At 32.0% G+C, this 17,612-nt stretch overlaps 1 protein-coding gene across 1 annotated transcript; it reads right to left on the reverse strand.

Annotated features, from left to right (window-relative positions):
• Window positions 1-946: 946 nt before the first annotated feature.
• LOC136062440 (uncharacterized mitochondrial protein AtMg00810-like) lies at window positions 947-2,167 on the reverse strand. The gene has a single exon (XM_065761464.1). The coding sequence runs from the start codon at window positions 2,165-2,167 to the stop codon at window positions 947-949; it is 1,221 nt and encodes a 406-aa protein (XP_065617536.1).
• Window positions 2,168-17,612: the final 15,445 nt, after the last annotated feature.

The raw sequence follows: 17,612 nt of genomic DNA on the forward strand, positions 1-17,612 counted from the left end.
TTTAGTTGGAGTAGTAAGCAAAAATGCATGAAATTAAAAAAATAAAAAGAAAAAAAAAAAAAAGATATTGAATGAAATAACACAAAGTTTTATTAGTTAGGCAAAAGAGAACAATATTGTTTTATTTATTAGTTTTCTGTGGAGGAATAAGAGTCTTACATAATGACTAATGTAAGATTTATTATTTTCTTCATATTGTGTGTTTATTCTTATAATGTTTTGTCTTGTTGTTGCTTTTATTTTTAAATATAATTTTTATAATTGTTTTGATTGGATGGTAGAAATAAAGAAATAAACATATACTGTTTATTAAAATTACAATCTAATACAATTTTTAAATCCAAAAATTTCTAATAATTCCCATGGCACCAAGATTTCCTGGTCAATTCTCCCATTGGTGTTAACATGCTTCTCTTCTTCGTACTCACTTAACTTTCATGAAAGTTTATACAAATATCTTTCAGATTTGAGTACCGGTCAACTTCTATAAGGAGCATCCCATGGGTTTAATAAAGTCATCAAAGACAAGTTATTTACATAAGCAAATTAAAATCCATAAAGATAATCTATGAAGCCAATTTGATCTCCAAGACCCTAAAATTGATGTTCCTTATGCATGAACTAAACACGCAGTATGAATAATGACCTTTATATAATACTTACACTATGAATCTGTGATGCTATAAAGTTTTGGATGAAAAACTATTTTCATTGAATTGATTCTGTAACTGTACAATCATATATATATTATACTAACTTAACCACTTCAAGCACGTGTGAACACAATGTAACAAACATAACTAATTTTCTCACGTGTTAGACTTAGAGCTAACATACTAACTAATCAAGAAGCAAGGAAAACTACATGCCGTTTATGTATACTCATCAAGTAGACTAAGTAAACCACACTATCGTTTAGAGGAATAATTACAAGTCTTTATTTTCTTCAATTCTGAGAAATAGTCTGGACTTCTACTTGAATTTGGTCTTGAATTTTTGTCTTAGTTGTGCACTGAGTACCAATTTGTGCTGCACTGATTGTGGCAGCTGGGTCTGCATCACCTGATGCACTGGCTGCTGCACTGGGTGGCATGCTGTGCTGTACTGGTGTGGCAGCTGGCGCATCCTCTTGCTTTTCATACTCCCCCTTAAGATGGACTGAGGAAGAATAGATGTTCAGCAGTCCCATCTTGGATGTTAACACAGAGAATTGTTTATGGCTTAGTGCTTTAGTCAATAAATCTGCCAATTGGCAATGTGTTCTCACATGATTCAACTTAATCACCTTAGCCAACACTTTGTCTCTTACAATGTGACAATCAATCTCTATATGTTTGGTCCCTTCATGGAAAACTGGATTGGACCCTATGTGCAAGGCTGATTGGCTGTCACAAAACAACATTGCCTCTTTATCATGTCTAATCTGCAGATCCCTTAACAAATAAAGTATCCATACAATTTCACAAGTTGCCACAACCATGGCCCGGTACTCTGCCTCAGCTGAAGATCTTGATACAGTAGCTTGTTTCTTTGATTTCCAAGAAATCAATGAGTCTCCAAGAAAAATGCAGTAACCTGTAACAAATCTTCTTATATCTGGACATGATGCCCAATCTGCATCACTAAAGCCTTTGACATGGAATTCTGACTTTGCAGAAAAGAATACTCCTCTCCCTGGTTCATTCTTAAGGTAATGAAGTACCTTAAGTGCAGCAGCATAATGGGCCTTTCTAGGTGTTGCCATGAACTGACTGAGCTTGTGAACAACAAAAGTAATGTCAGGCCTAGTAATAGTTAAGTATAGCAGCCTCCCTACCAACCTCCTGTATTGACTAGGATCATGTAACACATCACCTTCATGTTTACTAAGTTTCAAAGTAGGATCCATAGGAACCTTGGCTGGTTTGCACCCTAGTAGTCCAACATCTTCCAAAATTTCTAGAGCATATTTCCTTTGACATAAGGAAATGCCCTTGGCTGTCCTTGCTACCTCCAAACCAAGAAAATACTTCAAGTCCCCTAAATCCTTCAACTTAAACTTCTGGTCTAACAAAACTTTAAACTCCTCAACTCCCTTTTTATCATTACTTGCAATTAGAACATCATCAACATAAACCAGCAATACAATGAATGAATCTTNATTATAAGGAACATCTTTCCTTTCCATACAATAGTTAAAACAAAATAAATATTATATAATCCATAGAACTTCAGAAAACCATGAAAAATACAAACCTCTCTTGTAAGGTCAAATTCACATAATTAAGCCTATCACCATCTAATTTTTTACAATAAAATATGCAATTAGAATGGTTACAAAGTATCTCCCATATGCCACGCACAGAAACCTAATCGAAAAAAGAAATGAAGAAAGAAAAAGCTATTTAACACTTTCTAAGAAGAAAAAAGCGGACTGGAGACACAGGAGAAGACGTTACTATGTTGCATGCATTTAAAATTTGTGGAGCACCTACCTTTAGGATTTGTGGAGGAAGATTTTAAAACTCAAATAATAAAACCAAAAAACCTATAATGGAATATAGCGTTAAAACCTGCCAAAAATATATTTGTGAAAACCAAAGGTTCTCCCCCGTACATAGAGAGATGGTGAAGAATCAGAATGAACTTGAAGTTTTTGAGTTTTGTCTCAAGAAATATAAATTGACATTTATTAGGAAATGTGTAAAATTTATAACTACCGGCAGGAACAATGCAACTGAACACCAACAGGCAACAATAGCAAAAGAATTGTACTGAAATGGTTTATATAAGAACCAAATGAAAAGATACATTGTTTTGTGTTTTTAATGGAAGATATGGTATTAATTTATATAGCCACATGGCGCAATGAGGACTGGTCAACAAAAAGTCAAATGTTTCGGCTATTAGTTATTATATAGATATATAGATATAGATAAAGAACTCTACAAAGATCCATTCTATAGAATGGAATAAAGTCAAATTTCTCCTCTTTGGATACAATGTAGTCCCTTTTTTTCATGAGCCATTCATCCTATTCCGTCAACTCAAGGCAACAACTATATTCTTTTCAATAATTTGTTCAAAATGAAGCAGAAATGTTACGTTACGTTACGTGAGGACAAAGTTTAGTTACAAACTTAGTTGTAACATAAGGTTACAACTCTCAATATCGTTTTATTGAATGTGAATTTTGTCAATTTTACCATTGGATTGCATTTTTTTTTTTCTTATCTTCTCTATGCTTGCAAAATTTTCAAAAGATCAAAGATCAATAGTTTTGTCATCAATCAATTGTTTAATTTGCAAGATTTTGTAATCTAAAATTATTCACAAAAAATATGTTTACGGATCACATCGTAAATAATGTCTAATTAACACAAAATTTGACAGTTACGTTAAAAGCATAAAGAATATGGAATATAATAGTTAGATTTTCAAAATATGTAGAGGTGTTAGGTTTTTTTTAAAGAAAGTTATAACTTAAGTTACAACCAAGTTTGTATTTAAATTTTATCCATTAAGTGATGTGCCTCCCAAAAGCGCTTTATGAGTACAACTATTAGCAGTTACAGAGCAATAAAAGATGTTGTCATTTTTTTTTTTTTTTGGAGGAAATACGTTGTCTAATTATGATGATCAAAATTGCATTTTTTTTCCCTAACTAGTTAGGGTGGCACGTGCTACCTCTTGAGTGAAAAAATTAAGATAAAATTTTTATTTTAAGAAGTTTGAAACTATATATATAAAAAAGTATGTTATACAAAATTAATCTCATTCGTATAAAATTTTTGATCACAAACAAAGTTATGGTAGTTATTTAACATAAATGGTAACTATTTGACATATAAATATTTATTTAACTATAATAGATTTTTATAACTTATTTGCTAAAGGCAATATCCACTTACTAAAAAATTTTAAGAATGATAATGAATATCATCATCTTCCAATAATAAGTAACTAGTTTTTGCTAAGACATTGTCACAATTTTTAAATTTTTGTAATGAATAATGTCATATGCTACAATTGAAACTTTTCATCAAATACCTTCAACTATACACAATGAAAATTTTGTCATTCATACTTTCTTCTTTATCATTCTACATGAGTCTAGGTGCAATGTTAAACTTAGTTTTTTTAATGAACACTCATTTTAGGCCTGAAAAAAAAAAAAAAATCAATGTTCTCTAGGTAAATATAAGTTTTTTCCATTAGATAAACTAGTTTGTAACCCCATGCATATGCATGGATACAATTAAATATTTATAATAAGATGCTTAATATAATTCATATATATATAATTTAAATACTATTGATAGTCATTTTTATATTTTGTTAACTCCTTAAAAAATTTTGTAAGGATATTATTAGGTATAAAATGTAAATTGTCCACATTTAAAAAAAAAAAAATTATTGTGAAGAACTTTTTTATTTATTTATTTTTTACAATTCATTTATTCTAGACTTTTTGGTTTTTATATTTAATAACTCACTTGGATGAATATTTATGATGTGGTCCTACATTTGATTTTAAAATTAAGAAATAAAGCTCTTTAAGAATAAATAATTTAAGACACACGGCATAAAATTGGAACTCTAATTTAGAATTCTAATTTGACTTTTTCTCAGCTTTACTTATTGTAAGGACCAGATTTGAGTCCCTAGCCCAAAAGGTGGATGGACTTAGGCCCAAAAAGCCTAAAAAAATAAATTTGTAGAGAGTGAGTTAGAAAATTGTTCTAAAATGAATTGGACAACAAGTAAAGTAGATTTAGATGACAGGAACAGAAAGCCAGAATGATTTAAGCTGAGGAAAATTGTCATCGGCACAATTCGAGGAGATCAGTTTTTATATATTTCTCACAAGTTCGATTACAAGTTTGATTCTTAATCGCTACAATGTTTCTCTCTGATTTTTCAATCCTTTCCTCTCATTGCCTCCTTCTTTTATACTCTCTTCCCCCTTCATCTCTACCCTCCACGTGCAGGCTAGATGGTTGGTGTTGATACCTGTTCTATCAGCACTTTCCTTAAGTCTTTGGAGGTAGTTGTAAGGCTGAAAAATACTATTTAGAGATCACTTCCTCATTAATGCGGCCAGAGAGTTAGTTACAGAGCATTCAATGCGGTGGTAGCAGTTTTCTCTTAGATATTTCTGAGCTTCCTTCCCTCCTGAACGTTCATAATTCACGTCCCTATCATTGGAATTTCTTGGAAGGTCACTTTGAATTATAGGATATACATTTGATTTGTACTTCGTTTATCCGAGGAGATACTACTCCTCGTACCACCTCCCCTAACCTTTCCATTCGCAACATACTCATGGGATTCTAAGTTTAACACTCTTACTACTATTTATTCGTCCTCAGACCAACCAACGTTCTAGACTAAGGCCCAAGATCCAATATATAATTTTGGGCCCTTATCCCTACATCTATTATTATATACTAGCATGTAACTCTATGCAAATGCATGGATGCATTTAAAATTAAACAAAATTTTTATTATAAAAATAAAAATAATTAGTCAAATTAATTTTTTTTAAAAGCATGTAACACATGCATTCATGTATACATATAGATACATTTAAAGTTAAACACATTTTTTATCATAAAATATAAATAATTAGTCAAATTATTTTTTTAAGTAAACATAATTAGTCACATATTAAAATTCTTACCTAAATTTAATATTATTTATGATCATTTTTTTTCTAATTTTTAATAAGATAGAACATGTGGTGATTTGTTATGTGATGATTTTTATTTTATTTATTTTTTGAGAAACATGTGGTGATTTTTATTGAGTATATGTGATTGTTTAAAAAAAAATAAATTATAATTCATTAATATNTTTTTTGTTCTTTTTTTGTAATATATATATATATATAATTAAGAAGGTAATCAAGGAAAGATTTTATGGAAACTCAAAACAATATACAAAGCAGCCCGAGTCCAGCAGATTTCAAAACATGAAACCCCTATACACAGCATGTCACCAAATACTACAAAACAATCCTTTCTAGCTTCTTACATTGCAAAATGGGATGATTTCATAAATCCTCCATATATTTTCCGCTCTAGTCTTGCCATCTTCACAACTGTTGTCTGTTGATAACGTTTGGCCACAATTTAAGTAGGGATACAGAACCTTTCAAGACCCTCAACAAAAAAGCAGCACAACCCTTGTTAGACAAAACCCAGTTCAGATCATAAGAAAATACAACATGGCAACTTAATAAAAGGGTTGTTTGTAATTTTAGTGGAGCAATGATGTCATAATTTTGAAGTGTGAATGAATATCTTTGGTTGAACAATGAGTTTGAAGTGTATATGAATATGAAAGCAGGAAGGGCTTGGTAGTGTGGCTACTGATTAAGTCCTTAACATGTCATTTTTGCATTGAATTTGTGTGGAATTTTGTTTTCCATTGATCCATTCTAAGTATGAGGAAAATATTTAAATTTGTGTTCATAAATTTTCTCTATTCCTCTTAGAGTTAATTCCATGAAGTTCTTAGTGGATCCTAATCCAAGGTAGAACTTACTTGTACAGCCAGAACATTTTGCTATAAATGAAAAATATACATCCATTTTACCAAAAAAAAAAAAATCTACATCCATGATAGCTCCCACGGGTGGTAGAGGATGATATAAGTTCGATTTTAAAGATATTAACTGTGAATTATTTTCCTACAATTTCTGCTCTGTTTTCTCAAGCATACCTAAAGGACTCTGTAGGTGGTCTCGGTACTCTTCTACCTATTTTTGTGGATGTCCCTTTTAGCGTACATTCAAATGGTGTTTCTTTTCTTTTGTTTGCACTCTTCTTTTGGTAATGTTTTGAGAGTTTTAGTTCTCTCTGTCTTTCCGTATAAGGTGGCATGTCTAGATTGTAATTAAGAAATTTTGAGGTCAAACGAAAGATGTTGATTTGATATGGAAGGATTAAATTAGGTACATGATATGAACGTCACAGTTTCATTCACTCTGTAGGATTATTTATCATCCATGAAAATTTTAAATGCATGATAAAACAACAATAATAAACATTTCCTCAATAGATAAATTAGGGTTGACCACATGCATTCTTTTCCTCCTTTTAAATGCATGAAAGGACTTTAAAAGTTTTGAAGTGAAATTAAAATAAACCTTCAGGAATTTAATGATCATTAAAATAAAGGAATTTATATAAAAAAAATATTTAAAATAATAATCCTGATTGCATTGAAGTTTCTACCAATACCGCCTTATATCCTTCATAAACATTTGAGCATAGTATCTTTTTCCATTAAATTTTGATACTTAAATTTGGACTTAAATATGCTCCACTTCGTATGCCCCTTAGCTTCTAGTCTTGGATAAGAGGTTTTTTAAGTTTATTATTAAAATCTTATCCTACTAATTGAAGTGCAATTGCTAAATTCCTCACAAGTCTTATGCGTTATGTACTTATGTCATTTCATTGTCTACTTTTTCTGCAATAGATGTTATTTTAATCTATTGAAGTCTAAAATCTTAGAATTCTTTCTCGATTCCTTTATATGTATTTAAGCTTTTTTCGATTTTTAATTGTCAAATCACCTGCATCTTCATTATGGTTTGGTAAGAATCTAAAATGCATAAGGATTACAAAGTCATGACATTAGTAAATTGCTTTTTTATTTCTCTTCAGATAAAAATGGATGTCAATTGTTAGATCTTCCAGAGCATTTCTCTTCAGATAAAAATGGATGTCAATTGTTAGATCTTCCAGAGCATTTGATCTTTGAGATTGGGAAAGCGACTCATAATCTATGCTGATTATGTCCGATTGCGCTCAAATTGTAAGTCATTGCAATTCATGCTACCAAAGGCGCCAAACCACCAACTTAGTCAAGTACCATGGTTAATGATTCCAAATGTAAGTGAAACCTGTTGTAGATTTTTCAGCATATTAGAAAATAAGAAATATAACTTGGAAATCCCAGAATTGAGGGGAAAGTTATTACGAGGATGTTCATATGGTTGGATACTCATGGTCAATGGGTCTCCAGAATTGACTCTAATAAATCCACTCACCAGGGCTCAAATTCAGCTACCACCAATTGACACCTTTCCTGATGTATTAAAATACCGTCCAAACGTGCCTGGTAAAGAATATTTAATTATTCGGGTAAGATCCATAGTTCTTAGAACCGGACCGGACCAGGAGGTCGGATCGTGAAAACTGTGAACCATGATGAAAACCGATTTTTTAAGCATAAAGAACCGGGCATATGTGGCAATTCCGTGAACCCCTAAAACCGGGGTTGGACCATACAAACTGGTCAAGAACCGTGCGGTCCAACCCTTTAGGAATTTTTTTTTTTTTTTTAATAAAAAAAACAACTTAACACAATTTTATTCTACTTAATTAAATTATCCATCGCTTACAAGGAATAAAAAAAATTATAATTAAAATCCTTCAAAGATATTCAACTTTACTTCAAAAATTAATCATAAATTTTAATGTTTTCATGGTTATTAATTAAAATCCTTCAAAGATATTCAACTTTACTTCAAAAATTAATCATAAATTTTAATGTTTTCATGGTTATTATTTTATTTTATTAACTTTCTTATTTAATTATTAAATATATGCTTGAAAATCATTAAATTTCCCTCACATATATAAATATATTAGTCAATTTTGCTAGTTTTATAAATTTAATATTTATATTTAGGCTTTAATTAATTATTAAATTAATTATGACGTCATCACGGTTCGACCTTAGTTCAACCTCAAAACCTTGAACCTCTCCCTTTTACGGTTCAATGAATGATCCGGGTCTAAAAACCTTGGTAAGATCACATCAACCTATTCCTACAAAATTAAAGAAATTCAAGACTGCAAGTATAAAATAAATTTGAGATAGTTTCATAGATAAGGTTGTTGTCATCGAGCCCTACTTCAAATGAGGACATGGCCATGGCCATCTTCGGTGAGTTTGCAGAACTAGCTTTCTATAAAAATGGGGACAAGAAATGGAATCTTATTCAAAGGGAAGGTCGACATCGTGAACTAGATATAATTTCCCATGAGGGCACGTTCTATGTTTTATATAATGATGGAGGAACACGGGTTGGTGACCAATGACCCTGCCGAAGATGACACAGCTTGTACCATCCCTTACAAGGAATTTACCTCAAGGTTTCCTTTTGGTGAGAATGATATCTGGTGAATTTCTTATGGTTGATAAGATTCGCTAATGGGGAACAATTACTCATGGTCTGTTGCCTTCTTTCTATAAACAGTTGGCTTTGAGGTCTATATACTAAGGGTCCGTTTAAATATAGCTTATTTTACTGAAAACTGAAAATTGAAAACATTGTAGCAAAATAATTTTTAAATGTTTAAATGTGTAAATAGTGCTGTAGGACTCATTTTTAATAAAAAAGTTGCTAAAAAGTGAGGTTTGTGGATCCTGTGAACAGTGCACAAGACCCACTGATAGTGCCATTCTAGACTAATGTGTGGACGTTCAAAGTGCTAGTGGGTCTCATGCACAGTGTACGAAACCCACTAGCAGGTTTGTGTCCCACATGAAACCAACTTCTGATAAAAAAGAAAAAGAAAAAAAGAAAATAGAAGAAAACGTGAAAACTCAAAACGCAGACGTGAAAACGTTAAATCCAAACGCATACTAAATCAAAGAGACTTGAAATGGAAGAAGGTAAAGAACATGGGAGATAATATTCTTTTTGGGAATGAATTACTCCCTGTCTCTCTCAGCTCAAGACATTGCTGGATGTAATGCCAATTGTATATATTTTACTGATGACTATATAGATGGACAACGAGAGGGCATTCAAGGTGGTCATGACATGGGCGTGTATAACATGGAGGGTGGAAGGGTAGAACCATTGCCAGGATTTGCAAGTGATGCAAAGTTGGCTTGGCCACCAACAATTTGGGTCTTTCCTAATCCTGTTAGGAAGTACAATATAATTTTTTTTTTTCAGTAAAAAGAATATTTTGTACTTGGTATTTTCATTTAATGCCTACTCCAAATAGTATTGTTGCAAATCCAACGTGGATAAAAAAGAATTTATTTCCACCTTCCTTGTAAACTCATTAAATTATTGGCGAGCTTGTATATAAAAACTATTCCATTAATATGTCAAGGTACTGCTACTTTGACATTGCTAAATGTCGTTGTAATTCCACGCATTTAAAGCCATATTGACCCCATGCACCAACAACTTATTATACTATTAAAATCTCATCCTACTAATTGAATTGGAATTGCTAAATTCCTCACAAGTCTTATATGTTCTTCTTACATGGCCAATTACTAAAAGAGAAAATTTGGAGCTCATATAGTCTCATTTATATGAAGTGATTCTCATTGCCCAAGCTCCTTTTGGGGGGGAGGGAAGTGTGATTAACCCTATTGTTTTCTTTCCCTACTATAAATTTTTCTTCCTCTTAAGTAACTAATCAAACATATCTAATCAATTCAACTTTGATATGATTGTGTTCAACGGCAAGAAATTTTACTACTTGAGCTAAATGAAACCCACTAAACAAGATTGTTTTATCTTATTTTATTTTATGTGTTTTAGGCGCACTCTTTTAACAAATGTCATTGAAGAACAATAAAAAAAAATGTTAATATTAAATTAAAAGGCTTTAAGAAAATCTCAAAACTTAAATTAAAATATATTGGGTTGAAGCCCCTTGTGTGGTATATCCATATCATAAAACATGATAGAGGTTTCATACTTTCATTTTTCAAGAGTGATGCCCGTGGGAGTTCGGATTTGATTTAATAACTTGAGCAAGGATTATCAATGTGTATAAGACGTCGTAAGTAATTTACATAGAAATATTATGTTGGGGCTTTTGCAGCGGGTATATAAGTACTTCATCTTCAGTGTATTATGGAGGCTTGGCCATTCATCTCTTAAGAAGAAACTAGAAAGAGCTAGCAGTTCTCAAGTCCCTTTTCTCAAACCCACGGGTCAAAGAAACTTGGTAAGGGTTCTAGCTACTCTCACCTTAGAATCCATGATTTCTTCATGATATTTTTAGTGATGGTATTTGTGGTTTGTAAAATTAGGAAATTGTGAACATATAAGTCTCTCTCTCTCTCTCTCTCTTTCTCTCTCTCTCTCTCTCTCTATATATATATATATAACTTCTTGAGTTCTAACCATTATTTCCCTTTCTAATTTTCATTAGAATATTTTTATTTTCCTAATTTTTTTTGGTGAATTTATTATTATTATTTTTATAATTGCCAAGCATATTGCCAAGAGCACTTATTGCATGCATAAATGATTTTTCAATAATTACTCTAGAAAAGGGCCTTCATTTATCCAGAGTGGATCTTTGTAGTGAGACCATTAACAGTCTCAACAGAAAAAGGGTGAATTTATTGAGTAGTCTTGGATTAGCATTGCTCCCAGTAAGGATGTTCACAAGTTAGGCATGTGCCTAACCCGGAATCAAACCGAAATTTTTGGGTGGATAAAAACAAGGCCTAAAATTGACCTGGAATTCTTGTCGGATTGGCTGGTTTGGATCTTTTTGGGTTTCGTGTTGTACCAGTCAATTTCGGGTTTTGTCATTGGGCTGAGATCTGGCCAGATCCATTGAGATCTAGTTGATATCTGGCCAGATCCGTTGAGTTTTGGCCGATATTTGGCTAGATCCATTAAGATCTCGTTGGATCTCGAAGGACTTGGACTAGATCTAGATGGATCTCAATGAGGTCTCGCCAGGTTTGGTCTGGATCTCGACGGACTAAGGATGAGAAGGAGATGGAGTTGGGTTAGTTCAGTTTCTGACATATTTTGAAACCCAAAACTGCCACTCAACCTACACCCCTCAGGTTCTGACTTCGAAGACCCACCGCTGACCATGGGTTTGCTTTGAACGGGCCAGCCTCGGTTTGAATGTCGCTAGGTCGGTTGGTTTCGGCAGACTGCTAGTTCACATGAACAACCCAAGCTCCCAAACTACACAATAATTAATCTAGAAAAGAGCTTTAATTCATCCAAAGTGGATCTTCCCAAAATTTTATGTCTGTCTTTTCAATTTGTAACCAATATCTATTAGGTGATGGAAACTAGTGAAATTCCATGGGGGCAGTAATATAACAATCTGCCTTGAGAGGTATAATTCTCATATGTAAACTAATAGTGAATTGTTGAGAAAATATTTTTTAGGGTTTTTTTTTCCTAGAATTTGAGGATGCTGAGAATGAAAGTGGAAATTGCTTAGGAAATCTTCTAGTTTTATTGATCTTGAATTTAACTATATATGAGATGTTTTATTGATCAACTATTAGCATAATTTGATTAGCATAGTTCTTTAAAATATAGGACTATGGTTTTTTTTTTTTTTTTTTTTTGATATATAGTTTTAAAAAGAAAGGAATTTTAGCAATATTCAACTATTTTTATTGATCAACGCTTAAAAGAAATAGGAACTTTAAATCATATTATTGATCTTTTTGGGCAAATTATGCTTTAAATCTTGAATTTAACTATGTACTATTGTCGATTAAAAAAAGTTCTTATTTTTTTTTTTATGGAAAATACTAAGTTACATACTTCTTTACAAATTTTTTTACAAACTATTAATTGGTAAATGATTATTGGGAAGAAAAAAATTACGTCAATGATGTACTAAATGAGAATCAGTTAGAGTTTACCACATCAACCCTTTATCTATAAAACTTCTAGTTCTTAGAGAGGTTAGATAATTAGAAAATATTAGAGAGGTCCTGGTGAAGAGAGAGATGGAAGAAGAAAACAGGGTTGAGGCTTGAGGGTGGAGAATTTTTACTTTTATTTAATTTTGGAGTTAATGACTTGACATTGATTTCTAGAAGGTTGTTGATAAACAGTTAGTGGGTTTTCTTGACCATTAAATTTAAAAGAATGTGTAATGATATAAAAAATGTGTGATGTATCTTAAACCCCATCTCGTACATATATTCATTTTTTAGGACAGATTTATTTTAAATTTTTATACTTGAGGGTGCTCTTATATTAAACCCTAAACTTGAATTATTTTAAACCTTTTTGAGAGGATTCAATTCACCCATTTGTCTATTTTCTTTAACGTTGTTTGCTAAACACGTTTGCCTAACAAATACCCACACCCGTTGTTGCTGCTAAGCCAATCTCTCTCTCTCTCTCTCTCTCTCTCTCTCTCTCTCTCTCTCTCTCTCTCTCTCTCTCTCTCTCTTCTCTCTCTCTCTTCTCTCTCTCTCTCTCTCTCCTCTCTTCTCTCTCTCTCTCTCTCCCCTTGGGTCAAGCACAGAAGTGGTTGGAGTCTCTGGGCCACGACAATGCTGGGTTGGACTCTGGACAGACCGGCATTGTTGGTAAAGATTTCGAGTTTTTTTTTTATTAGTTTTATTGACACACCAAACAATGTTGTTTTCTCTTATTATTTATGAGAAATCTAAATGGATAGTTGTTATAGGTTCTAATTTGAACATAACACTAAGATTACTGTTTTTACCTCACTAATAATAACTCGTAACAACCTGCTACTTGGAATTTGTTATAAAAGTATTGTAAATATGTTGTGAAAATTTCTTATTTTTTTAATGTGTCTTTCTTTTTTGTGCAGTTATTTTTTGTTTTTAAAACTAATTCAAGTTAATAAGTTATACAATTTTAAATGATTTTTTCCTCTTGCTGCGTTCATAATTATTTTCACAACAAATTATAGGTGGTTAGTTGATATTGATTCAAATTTGAACCGAACACTAAAATTACTTTTTTATCCCAACAATAACAACGAGTAACAACATTTGAACTGAACACTAAGATTACAACATTATTATAAAAATGTTCTAGACATATCATTCCTATTTCTTTTTTGGTGAGCTACTCAGAAGTCATTCGATAAAGCAAAACGTGTGGCGATGTTTACGTCTTTTTTGGGTAAAGTTTCCTCTTTTTTGCTTTCCAAAAGGATAGACCTTTTGCTAAACCTAAAATTGGACAATGATCTTTGGCTTGTTGCAGTAATTTTAAAGTGAGGATTAGAATGTGGGCCAATATCAATGTACATACTGCACATTCAATACATAAAAATTAAAAAATTTAGCCGACACTTACTTATATAAAAAAATAAGATATTCATCTATAAGAGAAAATAAAACAGAGGAACAAGATAGGTACTTTATGGTTCTAAAAAGATAAAAACTTTATAAAAAAGCACATTCTACTTTATCATTAAGAATTCTGATTCAATTATTTACCCATTAGGTACGTTATGGCTTACGAAAAAGAAAAGATTTAGATGGTTCACTAACAATGGTTGTTGCAAAAGTAAGATTCTAGTTTTGTGAAAATCATTAATAATAATGACATTTATTATTATTATTATTATGAAAATAATTAGAAATATATACATTAAATGTTGATGACCATGCAACTCAAAATCCTCCATTCTAAACCTCCAAGCACTTTTTGCATTGCAGATTACCATTTTGCGACAATAGCATGCGGTAATAATAATGTGTTCAAGAATCATCAACTTAGATTATAAGATATTATTTGATAAAAAAAAAAAAAAAAAATCTAAAATATATCAAATAAATTTTAGAAAGGCAAAGTATATATCATCATATATAAATATTTTTTAATTATAAAACATGTAAGGATCAGATTTGAGTCTCTAGCTCAAAAGATAGATGAACTTAGGCTCAAAAAGCCCAAAACAATGAATTTGTAGAGAGTGGGTTGGAAAACTAGGCTTTAATGAATCAAACAACTACTAAAGTGGATTCAGATGACAAGAAAATAAAGATAGACAAGTTTATGCAAAAGAAAATCATCATCGGCAAAATCCGAGGAGATCTGTTCTTATATATTTCTTTAGGTTTGATTACAAAGTCAGTTCTTGATGCTATAGTCTTTTCTCTTAGTTTCTCGATCCCTTTCTCTCATTGCTTTCTTCTTTTTTTACTCTCTTCTCCTTTTATTTTTACTCTCTACGTGCAGATCAGATGGTTGATGTTGATACTTGTCCCATCAGCACTTTCCTAAAATCTTTATGTAGTAGTTGTAAGGCTGAAAACCACTGTTCAGGTATCACCTTCACATTAATGCGGTTAGAGAGTTAGCTGCAGAGCATTTAATGCGATGGTAGCAGCTTTTTCCATAGATAATTTAGGACTCTCCTATGTCCTATGTTTCTGCAATGCTTATTCGTACCGACAGAACTTCCTGGAACATTCCTCTAGTCGGCAAACCACCTCTCCGGACCTTGACTTTGGTTAGCTGAGGAGGCATTCATCCTCGACCCACCCTTTTGGGCCATTACAACCAAAACTAACTTCTTCATTTACAAACATGGACTCCCTTGACAATATTTACTCCTCCTCAGATGACCTCTCGTTCTCGGCTTGTGCCTTAGGCCCAATATATACATAGATAATGAGCTCCTAGGCCCAATACCCCTACAAAACATTATAGAATAATAATATCAACATATTTTGAATTATAAAAACATGATTTCAATTAAATAGAAGCATTAATCACTAAATTGTATTGCCTTAATTTCTTTTATCACACGCCAAATGTAGAGAGAGAAAAGAGAGTTTCTCGTCTTAGTGGATGCTTTAATGGGATGTTGAATATAAAGTTAACATAATATCTTACTATGTACAATATCAATATGAAACTACATTACTCATATCAAAATATAATAAATGAAAAACATGTGAGTAAAAGTAACTACACGCTAATATGCGTGTCTCATTTATTAATAGGGAAATAATTTTTCATACATGCCTCTTTTTATTAAATTTTGATACGACTGACATAGTATCATTAGAACTATATATTAATTTTGTAGAAGTGAAAAGACCACAATAAAATGCCACTAGAATCATCCAAAAACGTTTTTGCAAGCATTGGCAAAATATTATAGTCTATCAAGTCTCAACCACACATTGATGTTGTTTGGCCTCACACGCTCACACGTTTAGTAATATAACCAAGTGCATTTGTATGTATAGATTGTATCAACAGATTTAGTAAACCCTTGATAAAAGAGGGTCGAAATAACCAAAGTTTGTTATACTACGTATTTACATCCTAGCCAACTAATAATTTCATCCACTGCCACATGTCACAACCAAGCTCGTTGTCATGTAAGAATATTGTCACATCAGTGGGTCATGTCATCCTACCACGCCAACACTATGCCACATGGCTCACATCACCTAGCCCTATCAATATTGACATGTCATCATCTTAGGCCATGTCAACACACATGTTAAAATTTTATGCCATGTCAACAGTGATGATTATTGCACTGTTGTTGAATGTTGATTGGCACCCTTGATTGTTAAATTTTTCTAGCAAGTAATGTTTCCAATCAGGGAACTTTCAATTCCAACTTGATTTTCACGTTAGTTCTAGATTTGAGATAAGTTTCACATTTGAATGTCCCAAATTCAGAGAGACTTCATTGCTGACTACATTGGCTTCTCTGGAATGTTATCCATAACCAAATTTATTGCCACGTACAATAGTTGATCTAGTAGCTTTGATCAAATAAGACCTTCAAATTGCATCAACCAAACTTGTTGCATGTAATTTTGCACTTGTGTACTAATAGTTCTAAACTCTACTTCTATATATAGCTCTTCTCTATCTTTCTCTCTCTATCTCTCGTTTTGGCTAAGTGTATATACTATATAGGGCTCCTCCATACATTAGATTGTGATCCAATAATATATTATCAGTTTCAACAAGGTTAATTAAGAAGAAAAATGAAGAGAGATAAAACAAAATTGGACTTATTATTATGCGATTGCTTAATGCTTCCATTAAAGTTAGGTAGAACATGCAAGTCTTTAATTCTTTTTGGTGCAAGACTTCGTGAAACGCATGTAACTAGCTTTATTGAACCACAACTTTGCATGTAGAAGGAGTCAAGGCAAGGAAAAGCATGCAACTTTTTCTCTTGAATTGGAAATTCACGTCCTCTTTCCAACGTCTTGGGGCTACACTTTATTTAGATTGTTGAATTGATAGGAGACTACGATAAAGTTCTATTATATAAACACAAGTTAGTTTTATCATATTCCTTCTTTTTGACGAAGTATTAAAATCCGCCCTGGACGTTCGATTAAAAGAAAAGGAAAAGCATGACTTCTCGGAGACTCAGGCGACTATCAAAACAGGAAAGTAACTCTGTTCCACCAAAAAATAAAATAAAAATAATTTTAGTTATAGCCAACACTTATCACTCTATGAATCCACACAAGTGGTCTTAGAATTTAACAAAATCATATACTATATGTTGGAGAAAAAAGGGCGTAAAAAAAAAAAAAAAAAAAACAAAACAAAACAAAACAAAACAAACAAACAAATGAGATTTAAGAACAAATAGAAAATTTAAAGACTTGGAGGCACAATGTAAAAAGGTTTCCTTAGACAATATTTACCCCCACACAAATATTGCAAATGTTTAATTAAATTATTATTAATTAGGATGGTTCCTTTTAGGTAAAACTCTATATAGAGTTTTACCTAAAAAGAACTATCCTAATTAATTTGAAATTCTACTTCAACTATAGTTTAGTTTAGGTCAAATTCTATTAGCAAAGTTCTGAGAAATTTAAATTCT

Source organism: Quercus suber, unplaced genomic scaffold (genome assembly GCF_002906115.3).
Source record: "Quercus suber isolate HL8 unplaced genomic scaffold, Cork oak 2.0 scaffold_415, whole genome shotgun sequence".
In the NCBI taxonomy this organism is placed as follows: Eukaryota; Viridiplantae; Streptophyta; class Magnoliopsida; order Fagales; family Fagaceae; genus Quercus; species Quercus suber.